The sequence below is a fragment of the Leucopleurus acutus genome (genome assembly GCF_964270905.1).
Source record: "Leucopleurus acutus genome assembly, chromosome: 3".
Classification (NCBI taxonomy): Eukaryota; Metazoa; Chordata; class Mammalia; order Artiodactyla; family Delphinidae; genus Leucopleurus; species Leucopleurus acutus.
The window spans coordinates 10,746,634-10,764,163 of NC_139145.1; the positions used below are offsets into that span (position 1 = coordinate 10,746,634).

Below are 17,530 nucleotides of genomic sequence, written 5' to 3' on the forward strand. Positions count from 1 at the left end.
CTAAGTCCTATTGCATTTATGTTCTCCTTTTGCAGTCTTACATGTATATACCTCAAGAATCTTAAGAATATGCAACAATATAACCTACAAATTTAAGGTCCAGTAAAGAGTTTAAAAAGTAGTTCAAATATTGCTGTATCAGAGGACAGAAACATTATAAACACATCATACACATTTTTCTCAAACATATTGTTGGATGTGTTTTCTATTAGTAGTACTACTAAGTACTGAAATACTAATTGCCACTGTTAATTAGTCCTATTGTGGTTTTGTTGAAACAATGGCATTTATGTAACAGGAAAATAAATAATAAACAATAAGTAAACACCAATTTTTCATATTCTTACGTTAAAGTAGTAACTTTGTGGGTGTGTAATTATTATCTATTACATGACGCCTCCTGTCAGGTGTGGCTGTGTCCTGTCTAGACTCTCGAAGCCCACCAGCCCCGAGCCCTACCCAGGCCCGGAGGTAGGGATACCTCACCCCACCTCCACCCAACCCGCACCAGCACAAGGCCCGCCCTCATGATAAATCCCACCCCCTGAACACTGGTGCTTATTTATCCCCACCTCCGCAGTGTCCAGGCTCCGCCCCTCGTGGCCCAGACAGTGCAGTCTCCGAGGAGGACTGGCCTCTTCCGATGTAGGTTGTCATGGTGGCGCCCAACCCGCCTTGCCTCGTCTTTTCCGGTCTCAGTCCGGCGTGGCAAAGCAGGCAGGCTGCCTTAGCCCTTTCAAGCTCTCTGTGTCATGGCGACGCCCTGACTCTCCTTCCGGCCACAGCCTATCATGGCGGTGCCCTGAGTAGCCACTTCCGGACCCAGACCCCTACATTGCCCTGGCTTTTCTCACTCCTGGCTGCCATGGCGGCGCCCAGGGTTTACCGGAAGTACAACATCGGAAGTGAGCCGCAGCCTCTGCCCTGAAGCGAGAGCGGCGCTGGGAAAGATGGCGGCAGCGGCGGCGGCGGCGGTGGGCAATGCGGTTCCTTGCGGGGCTCGGCCTTGCGGGGCCCAGCCCGCCGGGCAGCCCAAGCCCAGGCCGCTGCCGCGCACACTCCTTGCCGCCGGGACGGCGCTCATAGAGAGCGGCGACGAGCTGGTAGCGGCCGTGTGGCCGTACCGGCGGCTGGCGCTGCTGCGGCGCCTCACGGTGCTGCCGTTCGTGGGGCTGCTCTACCCAGCCTGGCTGGGTGCCGCGGCTGCCGGCTGCTGGGGCTGGGGCAGCAGCTGGACGCAGATCCCCGAGGCCGCGCTGCTTGTGCTCGCCACCATCTGCCTCGCGCACGCGCTCACCGTCCTCTCGGGGCATTGGTCCGTGCACGCGCACTGCGCGCTCACCTGCACCCCGGTAAGTGTGCGCACCCGAGACCGACCCTCGGCATGGTCCGGCCTCACCGCGGATCCCAGCTACTGAGTTTATGTCCGTCCCCATCCCAGCCGGGGCCTCCGCATCTGCTGGAGCCGGGTCCCTAGAGGCGATCTCCACCCTTTTGCGCTAGCTAAATTCTGGCCCCGCTTCTGACTTGGCTGTGTAACCCTGGCGTAGGTTACTTCCCTTCTTTGGAATTCCCCTCTGGTGTGGTCATTTAGATTCGATAAGGTAATACCTGTAAAAAGCTTAGCGCAGGGACCGGTATATGTTACCATTTACTAGCTCCCATACTAGCGAGTACTCGGTTGTTTCTCCTGGAAACGGTCCTACCTTCTTTGTTGTCTGTCTCCTACCTTGTTGTTCGTAGTGTGAGGTTAGACCTGTGGGATGGGTTTCCCTGTCTGTGGAGCTTGCTTTGAGAACTGAGCATCAGTCCTGATGGCCAGTGCTCAGAGCCACCCATGTCCACCCCATGACGACCAAAATGAGCTTGAAATGCAGTTAATTGCAGCGTTTAAGAGGAGCAGTGGGTGTTTGTGAGCAAGTGACTTAGCTGCTCGGAGTCTCTTTATGTCTGTCTGCAAGGGTGATGGTAAAGAGGTAATGATGAGGTGATGGTAATGATGCCCTCAGAATACAACAGCGAGGTAGTGCATGTGGTCCTTACTCGTGAGATCTGGATGAATGAGAGCTGCCCTGGGTTAGCAGTTGATATCAGTGACTATGCCACTGCCCTCTGGGCCGGCCTCAGATGACACCAGCAGGTTATGGAGCCATGGGCACTGAGGTCAGCCTCCCCTCTGATCCTACACAGGTTTGTTAAAAGAAGAGAAAAAAGGAACAGCACCCAGGGCTGCAGAAAGAGAAAGAGAAACCACACCACCACCCTCCCTCACCCCTCTTTGACTCTAAGTGTGGACTGAATTCTCTTTCTCTTTTGAGAAAGTGAAATCTCTCTTACCCCAGGGGAGAGACTCAAACTTCTCAAACTTCTGGGGTTGGTGGCTTCAAGTCAGTACAATGCAGGACCCCAGTGAGGGACAAAAGAATGGAGGAAAGTTGGGGGGTAACACCCCCAAACTTCCAGCTGCCTATTGGCCTGCAGCTAAAAAGTGTGACTATTAACTTTCTCTCCAGGGATGGAGAAGAAAGAAGAACTAAGCAGCTGTGGGGTTAGGACAGGCAGATCTGGGTTTGCATCAGAGATCTCAGACAGGGGTGCTTCTTCTCTCTGGGTTTCAGCTTCCCCTTGTGTAAAGTGAGAACTGTAACACCTACCTCAGGGTGCCGTTGTAAGAAGAAACAGATGAACTCTGCAAAGCACCCGGCGTGTGGCTGGCCGCATGTAGTGCTTTGCACTTTTCTACAGCGTTTCCTGAGTTGATAGTTTTGTCTTTTGTTGTTATTTTTGCCTGCTTTGGGGCCTGTGAACTTCTGGAGAGGCAGGGCCTTGTTTCTCAGGGTCACTGCCATGTCCCCCAACCCCTCCCCCCAAAAAAAACCAAAAAACATGGCAACACAGGTTCTGGTGGAGCAGACGTGGGCTGGATGCAGCTCACAGGATTCAGGGAGTGCCAATGCAGTTCCATTCAGTGCCTCCGTGTCTTAGGTGCTGCAGAAAGAACAAAACAGACAAAACACATTGTTTCCATGGTGTTAGTGTGGGAGATAGAACTCAGCAGTCGATGCTAAAGAGAGAAAACCAGGATAAGGATTTTGTGAGGGATCTTTAGATGGAGTATCCAGGGGCAGCGTCCTGAGAAGGTGACATCTGAGCGCAGGCCTGAAGCCAGCTGTGTGACCACGCATTCCAGGCAGAGAAAACAGCACGTGCCCTTAGCTGAGGCAAGGATGAGCCTCATCACCCCTTGTCACTCGAGGACACAGCGAGAATAGTAATGGGGACGGGGGGCAGAGAGGGAGCAGCAGGCCAGGTGGGCTGTAACAGGCCTTGGCTCACGTGGACTGAGAGTGTACCTCACGCCGGGCAGCATTCTTCCTGTTTGAGTTCACCTTCGTCAGCAGAGCTCTGTGTGCTGAGCGCTGTTCATGACCCTGGCTTTATAATATGGGCGGGACCAGAGGCCCAGTGAAGTGCTGTCCCTTGTCCCAGTGACAGACTGGGGAGTGGCCAGTCAGCACCCAGAGCCCAGTGGCATGTTCCAGAGCATGTCCACAGAGCTGCGGCACCTGTGACCTCCCCAGTGGAAGCCGCGGAGCTGGGGCTTGAGAAGGGCCCAGCAGCAGCACTTTGCCTCTCACAGGAGTTCGACCCCAGCAAAGCAACCTTCGTGAAGGTGGTGCCGACTCCCAACAACGGCTCCACTGAGCTCGTAGCCCTGCACCGTGATGAGGTAGGGACCACCTGCTCCAGCATGGGCTTGGATGGGATCCCCAGGCCCTGACATTCCCAGATCAGGGGCCTCTGCCACAGACACACCTCCCACAGGGCGAAGATGGCCAGGAGGTGCTGTCCTTTGAATTCCAGAAGATCAAGTATTCCTACGATGCTCTGGAGAAGAAGCGTTTCCTCCCTGTGGCCTTTCCTGTGGGAAACCTGTTCTCATTCTACCAGAGCAACAGAGGGTTCCAGGAGGACTCGGAGATCCGTGCAGCCGAGAAGAAGTTTGGGAGCAACAGGTGAGTCCCAGCGTCCCCAAGCATCGCCCCTGCTGAGACAGGACTGGGCCTCTGCCTGTGGTTACCAGCCCGGGTCTCTATCCCAGCTAGTGGCTCCTTCCCCACTTGTATATGCCCTGTGGTTTGGAGGAATCCACCTTTTCAACAAAACGTCTCAGGTGGACATGGCGGGCACCCTCTAAGAAACGTGTTCTAGTCTAGTCTCCCTCAAACTTGCCTGCTGATAGGAACCCCCTGGAGGGCCCACAGCTTGGAGCCTGGCCCAGGACTGTTCATCCTTGTCTTGTGTTTGTAACTTGTGTTCTCTTCTTTATTTTAAATTTTTTCTATAAATGTATATTCTTGTCATTTTTCTTATACATATCCCAGTACTTTATGAGTGGTGATAAAAAAAGATGGTGGTGAGCAGGATAGCTCTTGTTTGTACCAGATGGAATGCAGATGCTCTGTCAGCACTTTCTCCTTTAACCTTCACCAAAACCACCAGTGTTGACGGGAGCTGGGAGGGGTCAGAGCTGGGCTTCAGAGCCCCCATCCTGGCCATGGTGATAATTGTCCTTGACTCAAAAACGCTCAGAATCTCTAGGAAATTATTTCTTGACCTAGTTGCTTTTCAAAAAATTACAAATACGTTACTGCAACCAGCGATCTAGTAGGAAGGTTTATAGGAAACATTTACTGATCCTCCCCTACCCAAGCCAGGTCAACCATGGTGGCAGCCTGGGATGTCCACTTTCACACCGTCCTCGCTTACGCAAAGGTACCCTACACAGTCCAGGGTGGGGCTCAGTTTTTATTGCAATGCAGCCACTGTGCAGTTTCTTTTTCTCAAATCCCATGTCCTGGATATCACTCCAGTTCTGCAGGGCAAAACAAGGACAGCCATAGTGGACCTGGCTGGTCCCATGGCCAGACAGGGCCACCACACAGAGTGCTGTAGAGCGCACTTTTCGGCCCTGCTTCTCAAATTCCAGGGCTTTTATTTAGGGAGTCTTTGGAACATCCCAGCTCAGGCGCCCCCTCTCCATAGTGGGGTGGGGCTCAGGTACTGTATTTCAGGCCCCAGGGGACTCCACAGCACCTAGCTGCCGGGCCTCCTCTGTGCAGCTTCAGGGCTCCCGTCCCACGGTCAGCCATTCCTCTCCCCCTGCCTTGTCACCCACCCAGATGATAGGTTCTCGTCTTGCACCAGCCCCGCTCAGGGGGGCGGCTGCCTGAAGAGCCCAGTGCTGATTCAGAAGCTTCATCTGGGCTCTGCAGAGCAGAGGGCTGGGGGCAGTCAGCGCACCTGCTTCAGTGCCACATGGTCGAGGAGAGCCATAGTTGAGCATCCCAATGTCTGGAAGCTCACCAGGGCCCCTAGTTGCCCAGGGAGCCCGTCCATGCCCGGAAGTGGAGGTGTTCAGGGGTGGGGCCCCTGGGGCTTCCCACCAGGAACAGGGCGTGGCATCTGGTCTCTTTCAGGGCCGAGATGGTGGTGCCTGACTTCTCAGAGCTGTTCAAGGAGAGAGCCACCGCGCCCTTCTTTGTGTTCCAGGTAAAGCAGCAGCTCTGGTCCTCCCCACCCTGTTCCTTCGGGCTTTCACAGTCCACCTCCAAACGTGAAAACCTCTCCCTGTCCTCGTGGTCAGAGCCTGTGGGCACAATGGCCCTCGTGTGCCATCTAGTCCTCCGGAGGCATTCTCCCTGCGTTCCCAGGAACAGACAGGCCCGTGTCCCATAGGTGTTCTGCGTGGGACTCTGGTGTCTGGACGAGTACTGGTACTACAGTGTCTTCACACTCTCCATGCTGGTGGCCTTCGAGGCCTCCCTGGTGCAGCAGCAGATGCGGAACATGTCAGAGATCCGGAAGATGGGCAACAAGCCCCACATGATCCAGGTATGGCCAGTAGCGTGACGGGTGGGTAGGAGGGTCCCTGTGGTCTTGGGGTGGGCGAGGCATGGGCACATCCCCAGCGCTGACGGAACCCCACCCCCTCCCAGGTCTACCGGAGCCGAAAGTGGAGGCCCGTTGCCAGCAATGAGATTGTTCCCGGAGACATCGTCTCAATCGGTGAGGCCCAGTTCTGCTCCTTCCTGGTGGGAGCCCAGGCCTCAGGCTCTGTCCAACCCTCCTGCCCCTGCCCTGCAGGCCGCTCCCCACAGGAGAACCTGGTGCCATGCGACGTGCTGCTGTTGCGGGGCCGCTGCATCGTGGACGAGGCCATGCTCACTGGGGAGTCGGTGCCCCAGATGAAGGTGCTGGGTCAGGAGTGGAGGGAGGGGGGTCCTCAGGCGCGTCACTGTCCCATCCTTTGAGGAGGACACAGGCCAGGGGAGGGCTGGTGGCTGGGCCAGGAGACTGGAGGAGGCATAGCATCTGGATGGAGACCCTGGGTTTCCTGGCAGGTCAGTGCCCTGGACTAAGGGGAGCCAGGTGGTGATGAGGAGAGGGAAGGAGATGAGAGGCCAGGAGCATCGGTGGGGTGTCAGGCACCCTGGGATCTCAGGCTGAGGTGGGATGACAGAAACCGGGAAGCTGTGAATCCGGGGTGAGGCTGGGTACAGGGTTACAGGGAGTCTATGCTGCACATGAAGGTGGAAAGACAGGGTGGAGCCCCCGCCCCTGTGAGGTGCACCGGCTTGGATGGGGAGCCCTGTGAGGGTCAGGCAGGTTCCTCCCAGCCCCAGGATCTGACTCTCCAGCCTGGGGATGGAGAAGGAGGCCAAGGTAGGACTAGCCATTGACTTTCCTGTCGTCCCCAGGAACCCATCGAAGACCTCAGCCCCAACCGAGTACTGGACCTCCAGGCCGACTCCCGGCTCCACGTCATCTTCGGGGGCACCAAGGTGGTGCAGCACATCCCTCCCCAGAAAGCCACCACAGGCCTGAAGCGTAGGTGCCTCAGGGGTGTCTGGGGTGTCCTAGCCCTGCCACCCCCAAACCCTCAAAGTCTGCTTGGCTCTGAGAGAGTCGGGATGAGCAGACATGAATGACGCTGGTCCTTTTTCTCCCCAGCGGTGGACAGTGGGTGTGTGGCCTACGTCCTGAGGACCGGATTCAACACATCCCAGGTGTGGCACCTTGCCCAGTTCTGAGGAGGGTGGTCCCTGGGGCGTATGGTGGACAGCTGAGATGGCAACTCTTTCAGACCCCAGAACATCCACCCCATAGGCTCACTCTGATACCAGGTACTGGGCTGGGGGCCAGAGTGCTGAGACAAGCCCCAGACTAGGCCTGCTTTCCCCGGCTGGGGTTCTGCCTCACAGACAGTAGACTGATTTTGGTCCCGCACACTTGGGAATCACAGTCTGGGCCATAAACTTTTCACTAAAGTGGCGTGAGGATTCCTTAGTAGAGATGATGGTCAGATCTCCTTCCAGAAAATTCATCCCTCCGCCCCAATCTCAGCCACTTCCTTCCCTGACCCCGAGTCTTCAGTCACTGGTCTCTGTAACTCTAGCTGTTGGCTGAGTTGCAGCCACCCACATAGCTGTGCAGTTCCTGGAACAGCTGTGTTGTCAGCTGTGGCGCTCAGTCAGCCCAGGCAGGCACTCCCCAGCAGCAGAGAGAACCTGGCCCTGGTGCTTTTAGGCAGGAAAGGCCGCCACCCTCCCAGGGAAGATCTCTGTCCCTCTGTCCCTTTAGGGCAAGCTGCTGCGCACGATCCTCTTTGGGGTCAAGAGGGTGACAGCGAACAACCTGGAGACCTTCATCTTCATCCTCTTCCTCCTGGTCTTTGCCATTGCGGCAGCCGCCTACGTATGGATCGAAGGTAAGCACCGTGACCACTCCCCTCCGCCCCCCCCATCTGCTGGACCCCGCACCCGTGGCCCCCAGGCTGGCAGGCCCTGTCTTCGCAGGTACCAAGGACCCCAGCCGGAACCGCTACAAGCTATTTCTGGAATGCACGCTGATCCTCACTTCTGTCGTGCCCCCCGAGCTGCCCATTGAGCTGTCTCTGGCCGTCAACACTTCCCTCATTGCTCTGGCCAAGCTCTGTGAGTCTCTGGGGCAGGGACAAGGTGCCGAGTGGGCTGGGGCCCGGCAGCACCCCTGACACTGGCTCCCACCACCCAGACATGTACTGCACGGAGCCCTTCCGGATCCCCTTCGCCGGCAAGGTGGAGGTGTGCTGCTTTGACAAGACGGGGACCTTGACCAGCGACAGCCTGGTGGTGCGCGGTGTGGCCGGGCTCCGGTGAGCGTGGGGAGTCTGGATCGTGAGGCGCTGAGCCGGGGGCGTTCTGGGAACTCAAGGGACAGACAGCTGCCCAGCCCAAGCCTTCAAAGTGAGGGCCTGTCACAGGCCCTACCACAGAGGTCCATTCTAGGGGGCCCCCCAAGCATTCTTCAGTGTGAGTGACAGTGGCAGGGGGCTCAGCTTGGGCTCCAGGCAGCCACGTGACCTCTGGGGGCATTCATGAGACGCGTGCAGGTGTCGCAGAGACGAAGACAACACCCTGCGGCCCCCCACTGTGACCAGCAATTCCCAGGGGGTCCCTCTACCCAGTCACCTCCACCCTGGTAACCAGCTATTCTTCCTCCTTGCAGAGATGGGAAGGAGGTGACCCCTGTGTCCAACATCCCCATAGAAACACACCGGGCTCTGGCCTCATGCCATTCCCTCATGCAGCTGGATGACGGCACCCTTGTGGGTGACCCGCTTGAGAAAGCCATGCTGACGGCCGTAGACTGGACACTGACCAAAGGTGAGGGGCTAGAGCCTCGGCCATACCGCAGCTCTTACGTCCCCGGGCAGGCGGGGTGTGCCTCTCAGGCACCTGTGTGTTCAACTCAGGCAGGTGCGTGGGCACAGGCTCACCTCTGACCTGGGGCAGGGTCCTCCATACCCAGATCTCCCAGCTCGGACCCCTCCCAGAGCCAGGAGTTCCTGCAGGCCCCGGGTCTGGAGGTGGGGGGAGGAAGGGGATGGAGGGAGGAAGGGCACGGAGGGGGCAGGTGGGGGCTTGGCTGCCTCTTTGGAGCGAAGGCCCTCAGGACTCGTACTTATTTGTTTCCAGATGAGAAAGTATTCCCCCGAAGTATTAAAACTCAGGGGCTGAAAATTCACCAGCGCTTTCATTTTGCCAGTGCCCTAAAGCGAATGTCCGTGCTCGCCTCCTACGAGAAGCTTGGCTCCACCGATCTCTGCTACATCGCGGCTGTGAAGGGGGCCCCTGAAACCCTGCACTCCATGGTGAGCCAGGCCCGGCCCAGGGTGGGGAGGGGGGTGCGGGGCGGTTGGTGACATCCCCCTGCGTTCCCTGCAGTTCGCCCAGTGCCCACCTGACTACCACCACATCCACACGGAGATTTCCCGGGAAGGAGCCCGTGTTCTGGCGCTGGGGTATAAGGAGCTGGGGCACCTCACTCACCAGCAGGTAAGGGCCCAAGCCCCCCCACCTACCGGCCGCTTGTCCACATCACCTTCTGTCCCCTGTGACCCATTTCCCCTGTGAAATGGGCACAATTTCATCTTCCTCCTCCCTGGTCTCTACCTTTGGAGGCCCCAGGTGGCACTCAGTCCTCACTTGCTTCTCCTCCACTGCATGCCCCATTCCCCACGGACCCCATCCCACCCCAGAACCCAGGGCTGCTCCCTAGGAGAGCACACCCAGGTCTCACCTCCTATCCTCACATCCACGGGTTCTCTCACACCCCCTTGGGGAACACCCTGGGGCACCTTGGGTTCCCTATCTCCAGCCCAGCTCCACCCCTGCCTTGCCCAACCACCTGGTCACTACCCCATGATCTTGGGGTATCTTGACCCAGCCCTCGGTCACCCCCCACATCCCATTGGCTGTAGGCTCTCCTCCCACCTCCAGTACCAATGCTGCTCCTTTACCAGCTTCCACCTTGGCCCTCATCCAAGTGGCTTTCATCTGCTTGCACCCAGTGGCCATGAGATCCTTCCAGAATGCACACCAGGTCACACCTCTGTTCAGAGCCTCATTCAAGGCCCGTTCCTGAGCCTAGTCATAGACCTTTCAGAGCCACCCGGCTCTGTGCCACCCCACGACCCTCTCTGCCCCATTCCCCTGTCTTCATCTCTCTTGTGGTACTCAGTGCTCTGATTTCTGTGACTTTCTTTATTACATGTCTTCTCCAGTAGAAGGCAAGCTCCACGAGGGCAGAGATCTTCTAGTTTCTGATACGAGATAGAGCGTGAGCTCTTGCTCGGTGGTTATCAAAGGAGAGTCCCAACTTTCCTGTCCTAGAAGATGAAATACAGGGACTTTGTGTCACGCTGTTGTCCATGGTAGCGGGTAGAGGCACCATTGCGGGGCCAGGGCCACCCAGCCACTGCTGAGCCCCTCTACCACCAGGGCGCCTCTCACCCTCCCCACACCTCTCATCTTCTGACCCTCCAGTGTCCCTCCTGCAAGGATGGGGCCTTCTCTGACCTCTCCCCACCCAGCGTGTTGTCAGAGCTTGGGAAATGGGGGAGGGGGAGAGACAAGTCATGAGAGCACTGCTGTGTCCATCCACAGGCCCGGGAGCTCAAGCGGGAGGCCCTGGAGTGCAACCTGAAGTTCGTCGGCTTCATTGTGGTCTCCTGCCCACTCAAGGCTGACTCCAAGGCCGTGATCCGCGAGATCCAGAACGCCTCCCATCGGGTACAGCCACTGGACCCCTCCCCACCAGGCCCCATGGGTGGGCAGTCTTGGCTACTCCTTACAGAGAGGGAGACATGACAGTAGAGGACAGTTCCATCCTCAGTGGGGCATTCAGCGGTGGGTCTGGGTCTTGGAAGCAAAGGTTCCATGGCTTTTGGTTGAGCTCCACCATGGCTTGGACACTCATGCTATCCCTCATGCCTAAGGATGCTCTGGGACTCAATCTGTGCCCATCTTTCTCACATCACTTTCTCAGGCCCCCAGCATCACTGGGAGGTGAGGGCTATTCCCCCCACTCCGCCCCATCTTAGGAAAAAGCTGAGGCTGGGTTGGAGGATGTGGAGACAACACCCAGACAGGCTGTGTGTGTCCCAGTGGCTTTTCTCTGTCAGTCTTGGTGGTTTGTGTATTCTAGTTCAGGACTCAGTTTAGGGTGTGGGAGGCGAGCCTGGCAGTGTCAGAGGGGAGTGACATGATTAGTCCTCACCTGGCCTCAGCAGTCAAGGCCCATCTTGCCGTCACCAGGCTCTAAGCCAGAAGGCTAGAGCTTGTGTCATACCACCCCAGCCTCTTGCCTGGAGCATGTACCAAGCCAAGAGGGTCCACACCAAGGGCCGGCTCTTAGTTTGTGTTGCAAATAAAGGCTATGGGTGTTCTCAGAAAGACACACATACACATAGCATTCGCAGAAAACTCCACCAGCTGAGGCAGGTTGAGGCTCTTGGAAGCCCAGTCCCCCTTAGGGGGCCAAGCGCTTCCTCTGTGGCGCTCCCTCAGAAGGGACTTGGCCCCCAAGTCTCCAGGCTGGAGTTCTGATGCCCTGAGCCCTGCTCCACTGAGCCTCCGCCCTCTCCCCAGGTGGTCATGATCACAGGTGACAACCCGCTCACTGCCTGCCACGTGGCTCAGGAGCTGCACTTCATTGAAAAGGCTCACACGCTGATCCTGCAGCCTCCCACGGAGAAAGGTGAGGCCCCATGTGGTCGTGGGCTGGGGGGACCTTGAGTCCAAGAACAGCTCCCGCCCGGTGGCTCACCTCTGTGCCAGGCCTGAGTGAGCACGCCCAGCGTCATCCAGTACCCGTGACACAGGCCTGCGGATCACAGCCCTGCCCCGGGCGCACACTTGGACTGTCTGGCCGGGGAGCTCCACACCCGACCTGTGCGGCAGCGTGCAGGCGGTCACCGGCTCTGGGGCCAGCAACACCTTCCAGTCTTAAGGCAGTTGGTTGTTGTCACACCAGCCCACGTTTCATAGCCTCCCACCCACCTTGGGCCTGGCTGGCTGCCTGTGCGTGGCGAGTGCTCCCCTCGAGCACCAGGACTGCCTGGTGCTCGTGTTTGGTGTGGCCAGAACCTGGGGCCGAGGGCTTGGTTTGCATTCGTCAGACTCTTTGCCCCACATGGGAGGGCTTGCCATTCCCACACCACATAGGAGGAAGCCAACCAGGTCAGCTGTTGGGGCCCCTGCTCTGTAGACAAGGAGACAGAGAAGTGAATCCATCCACCTGGATCATTGGGAAACACTGTGACTAAGGATTTGAACTCAGATGTCCTGATTCCAGAACTCATGGTCTCTGGCCTCTCCTGAGTAACCAAATTGGTTGCAAGTGGTGCCTGTGAATCAGAAAAATCAAGGGACGAGTCCAGCCCCAGCACCTCTGGCTGGTGGCGTGGAGTCTGTCAGATGCCGTAGGACAGCACCCGGTGCAGGGCCTGGCTTGGGAGCAACATGCACCAGTGATGTCACTGGGCTGCAGGCCAGAGGAGGGTGCTGGTATGGCCCGGCCAAGAGGGCTTCCAGAACCTCCCAGCCCTTCTCTCCGTCTGTGCTGTTGAGCCCAGGTCTCTGTCCCAGTCCCAGGCACTGGGCTCTTCCAGAGCCTGGGGATCGTAGGCAGGTGGCCCAGAGGTGGCTGCCAAGACTGTTGAGCAAGTGAAGCTGCTCTAACAGAACAGCCGCAACGGGAGCCAGGAGGAGATTATTTTCCTTTCAAGCTCTGACAGCTCAGGGCCAGCCGTCCGGTGCTGAGAAGGCTGGTGGGCTGCCCTCAGCTGTCCTCGGTGCTCAGCACCCACACCTAGACCAACCAGCTAGAAAGGGGAAGTGGATACCAAGCAGTGTCTGGCCTGAGGAAGTGATTCGGGGTGCCCTGGCCCTGGGAGAGCAGAGTTTCAGGCAGGCCCCCAGGGTTGAGGGGAGGGGCGCGTCTGAGGTCAGGCTGCCTGGGTTTGAATCTGGCCCATCACATGATCTCAGGCCAGTAGCTTAGGCCCTGGGTTTTCAGATCCTTTGTATCGGAGGTTTCTGTGCATGGTCTCTGTGGGGTGCCTAGTGTCTGGGGTACAGGTTGGTATGGACCTGGGGTGGGGGCCAAGAAGGTGCTCCAGAGAGGAGAGGCTAGGACTGCACACGTGGGGTCCAAGTGAGAGGGTCCACCTGAGCAGCTGAGCCCCATCCCTGACCCTGGCACTGGCCCTGCAGGTCGACCGTGTGAGTGGCATTCCATCGACGGCAGCATCGTGCTGCCCCTGGCCCAGGGCTCCCCGAAGGCACTGGCCCTGGATCACGCACTGTGCCTCACGGGCGATGGCCTGGCCCACCTGCAGGCCGAGGACCCCCAGCTGCTGCTTCGCCTCATCCCACACGTGCAAGTGTTCGCCCGAGTGGCCCCCAAACAGAAGGTGGGTACGGGGTGGCGGAGGGCAGGCGGGGCCCTGGGGAGGGCGCGCAGCCCTCACTCAGTCCGTCTCTCCCCAAACAGGAGTTTGTCATCACCAGCCTCAAGGAGCTGGGCTACGTGACCCTCATGTGTGGGGATGGCACCAACGACGTGGGTGCCCTGAAGCACGCTGATGTGGGTGAGCCCCTGGGGTTGGGGGCTGTTCTGCCAACACCAGCTTACCATCAGGGACGCGCCACTGAGCAAGTTCTGTGAGGAAGCAGTAGTGAAGGGACGGGGCAGGGACTGGTGGGATTGGGGATCTGAAGGGCTCCAAGGCCAGGAAGAGATACAAGTGTCTGAGGAAAAGTGTGGCGGAGACCACCAGGAACCTCTGGTGAGGGTCCAGGGCAGCTCCATGGGGCAGACATGACTTGGTTTTCTCAGGCCCCCAGGCACTGTATGGGCTCCAAGGGCCAAGACCAGAGGCCAGGGAGAGTTTATAGCTTCGGATCTGTGTCATCAGAACATAGATGTCAAGTTGATGTTTAAAGACCAATTTAACCTAGTTTCAGTGCTTTTCAAATATTCATTTGGTTTATCAACTACGATGTTTATGACACATCATTTACCTCGTTATGATTCTTGGCAATAAACTTCTTTGGAAATCAGTTAGTTTTGACCTACATAGCGTTATATACTTTATTTGGGTATCGTTTTTTTGTTGTCCTTAAGTAGTTTGTAGAAAGTAAGATAGATGCTCTCTTGAGGCGCTCCTTGGGGTGAGTGATCAGGTAAAATGGGGAGGTTTGGCCCCGGGATTAGCTGTGTTGAACAGACACTCCGTGCTCTGTCCCTCTGGCTTCTGACACACACTCCCACCAGGTGTGGCCCTCCTGGCCAATGCCCCTGAGCGGATCATCGAGCGGCGGCGACGGCCTCGGGACAGCCCCGTCCTGAGCAACAGTGGAGTTAGGGCCACCTCCAGGGCAGCCAAGCAGAGGTCGGGGCTCCCACCCTCTGAGGAGCAGCTGGCCTCCCAGCGGGTAAGTCTCAGAAGGGGGGCACCAGCACCCCCTTGTTGTCAGGTCTCACCCGTTGCTACCTGCCTCATAGGACCGCCTGAGTCAGGTGCTTCGGGACCTCGAGGACGAGAGCATGCCCATCGTGAAGCTGGGGGATGCCAGCATCGCTGCGCCCTTCACCTCCAAACTCTCTTCCATCCAGTGCAGTGAGTCCTGCTGCCGTGATCCTCCCCTACCCCATCCCTAGGCCCATCCTGCCTGGCACCCACGCCCACGCCTGCCTTCCCCCGCAGTTTGCCACGTGATCAAGCAGGGCCGCTGCACGCTGGTGACCACACTGCAGATGTTCAAGATCTTGGCGCTCAATGCCCTCATCCTGGCCTACAGCCAGAGTGTCCTATACTTGGAGGGTGTCAAGTTCAGTGACTTCCAGGCCACACTGCAGGGGCTGCTCCTGGCTGGCTGTTTCCTCTTCATCTCCCGCTCCAAGGTGGGCCAGGACCCTGAGCAAAGCAGGGGCTCCCATCCCAGCCCAAGGGTGCCCTCTGCTTCTCTAAGCCATGGTTCTTGCCCCAGAGGTGCCGGGAGGCTTCTCGGATTGATGGCAGGTGACGCTTGGGCCAGCCAGGGCAGGCTCTTAAAGGTGCCACCACATGTCTGTTTTATCCTCACAGCAGCCCTTGGGATGGGAACTCTCATCCCCAAGTTACAGATGGGGATCATGGGGCAGGGCGGGTGCCCACTGAGGCTCTTCAGAGTGCCGCTGCTCAGGCCCAGCACTGTCCACAGGCTGGGGTCTCAGGTGGGCCACAACATTGAGACAGATGGGAAAACGATTATCAAGAGCACTCCGTATGCAGTGCTGAGAAAAACACCAAGTAGGTCACACAGGCTGTGGGGAATGGCCTCAGGGTCGGTCAGGGAGGTCTATGTAATGCTGACATTGAGGCCAACGCATAAAGAACAAGAGAACCAGCGAGGAACTAGGCACAAAGGCCGCAGATGGTCATGGGCTGATGCGGGGAGGCCCTGGTGGCCAGAGGGGGTGGGAGGTGGTCTGGGTTGATCATACATGCCCCGTGAGCAACAGGGAGGTCTTTAAGTTTATTCTAGAGCGGGGGCGGGGTGGATCTTAAGACCCCTATGGCTGGGCATTGAGCAAGGCGGGGGTGGCATCTGGACTGAGGGGATGGGGGGTGGACAGGGCTCTGGGGACTAGTGCTGACCTGTAAACCCCAGAATTTGGTGACTGCTTTCTGCACAGGCCTGCCAGGAAGCAGGGTAGGTGGGTGACCCCAGGGCGAGCCTGGGCCCTGACCCCCACTCTGCCCCTGCAGCCCCTCAAGACCCTCTCCCGAGAGCGGCCCCTGCCCAACATCTTCAACTTATACACCATCCTCACTGTCATGCTCCAGTTCTGTGTGCACTTCATGAGTCTCGTCTACCTGTACAGCGAGGCCCAGGCCCGGAGCCCTGAGAAGTGAGTGCACTCCCAGCCTGGGGGTGGACAGGGTGCTCCCAGAGGAGGCAGCATCCCTCCGGTTGGGGGGTGGCAGGAGAAACATGCAGACGTTGGCCTGGGGTGACCAGGGCCAGGCCAGCAGAGTCCACCAGGCAGAGTCCTGGTTCTGCGGGGAGCAGCAGGAATCCTGAAGGGGCCCTGACCCCCATGTGTCCCTGAAGGCAGGAGCAATTTGTGGACCTGTACAAAGAATTTGAGCCAAGCCTAGTCAACAGCACAGTGTACATCATGGCCATGGCCATGCAGATGGCCACCTTCGCCATTAACTACAAGGTGAGGCCCAGCCCCTGCCCGAGCACACCCTGCCCACCCTCTGGGCTGCCACGACACACAGCTGCCCATCTGCCTATCCCCACAGGGCCCACCCTTCATGGAGAGCCTGCCTGAGAACCGGCCTCTGGTGTGGAGCCTAGCCGTGTCACTCCTGGCCATCGTGGGCCTGCTCCTTGGTTCCTCACCTGAGTTCAACAGCCAGTTTGGACTCGTGGACATCCCTGTGGAGGTGAGGGGCCCTGGAGACGCGGTCCCAGGACTTGGCCTGGACCTGTCTGCAGGCACCTGACTCACCAGCACTCCCTGTCCCACAGTTCAAGCTGGTCATCGCCCAGGTCCTACTCCTGGACTTCTGCTTGGCACTCCTGGTCGACCGCGTCCTGCAGTTCTTCCTGGGGACCCCAAAGTTGAAAGTGCCTTCCTGAGATGGCAGTGCTGGCACCTACGGCCCACTCTGCTGCTGCTGGGCAGGAGCCCCGCGAGGGCCCCAGGAGGGAACACTGCCCCCACGGTGAGGCTGACCTGGCCTTGCCCACCAAGACTGAGCTGGGACACCCCCACCCCACCCCCTACGGCTGTCTGAGGCCTGGCTGGCGGAACCAGCCCTGGGCCAGTGTCTTTGGTAAATAAAGCAGCATCAGTGATTTGAAGAAGACTTGCCTCTGTCTCTGCACCACAGAAGGGGTCGCTGGGGGCTGGGTGGTCCCCGAGGAAGGTCCTGGCACCCTCCTCATGGACTGTGTGAGGTTCTAACCTCCCTCTGCAACACATTCAGCACTTGGACAGGCCAAGCTCGGAACCCAGAGAGCTCTGCATATTTCCTAGTTTTGCAAGTGCCCCCATGTTTCTGTGGTCTCGCAGCTTCACATTTTGACACCTCAGGCACTGAAGGGAGTTTTGAGATCGATGCCATTCTTCCCGTTTCAATAATATGCAAAATACCAGCATGCCTTCCTCTCATAGTGTCAGATATGAGGAAGTTCAATCCAAATCATTACGATTACTGACTCGGGTCACCCTCAGGATTCTGCACCACACAGGTCACAGCCAGGGTCTGACCTGCAGCCTGGCTCTCATACTGTTACTGTCCTTCCTCTCAAAAGGTGCTCGCTCACTACAGCTCAGGAACTGTGCAATAGATAGGCATGAAAGCTAAGAGCCACAGTCAGAGATTTCTTGCCTTCTTGACAGCCAAAAACTAGAAAAAACTATTTCCTGTCAGAAATTACAGAGTGTGGGGTGTGGGTGCATTTTTATAACTTTGGCAAGCTGCATGTGATGACCTCAGGCCAGGGAACCCAGGCCCGGGCTTCTGGACGACTTCCCCTTCCCCACCGATGCTCAGTGAGGAGCTCTCTACCCTTTCCTGCCCTTGCCGCTTGGTCATCCTCAGCAGCCCACCCCTGACTGGCTTCCCATCAGGAGGAGTGTG

At 57.8% G+C, this 17,530-nt stretch overlaps 1 protein-coding gene across 1 annotated transcript; it reads left to right on the forward strand.

The window, feature by feature from the left end:
* Positions 1–935: 935 nt before the first annotated feature.
* Positions 936–16,742, forward strand: ATP13A1 (ATPase 13A1). Its single transcript, XM_082834918.1, has 26 exons — positions 936–1,352; positions 3,641–3,730; positions 3,826–4,016; positions 5,481–5,553; positions 5,740–5,895; positions 6,000–6,069; positions 6,148–6,254; positions 6,762–6,891; positions 7,015–7,070; positions 7,645–7,771; positions 7,860–7,997; positions 8,077–8,197; positions 8,551–8,708; positions 9,021–9,196; positions 9,270–9,380; positions 10,491–10,616; positions 11,475–11,583; positions 13,101–13,300; positions 13,381–13,477; positions 14,164–14,324; positions 14,395–14,509; positions 14,597–14,793; positions 15,641–15,783; positions 15,987–16,098; positions 16,184–16,327; positions 16,413–16,742. The coding sequence occupies exons 1-26, from the start codon at positions 951–953 to the stop codon at positions 16,521–16,523; spliced, it is 3,621 nt and encodes a 1,206-aa protein (XP_082691044.1). The 5' UTR covers positions 936–950; the 3' UTR covers positions 16,524–16,742.
* Positions 16,743–17,530: the final 788 nt, after the last annotated feature.

Coding starts and splice junctions, on each gene's coding strand:
- ATP13A1 (XM_082834918.1), top strand. CDS start 951: ATGGCGGCAGCGGCGGCGGCGGCGGTGGGCAATGCGGTTCCTTGCGGG. Junction 14,510..14,596: donor ACTCTCTTCCATCCAGTGCA/GTGAGTCCTGCT, acceptor CTTCCCCCGCAG/TTTGCCACGTGATCAAGCAG. Junction 16,099..16,183: donor CCTTCGCCATTAACTACAAG/GTGAGGCCCAGC, acceptor CTATCCCCACAG/GGCCCACCCTTCATGGAGAG.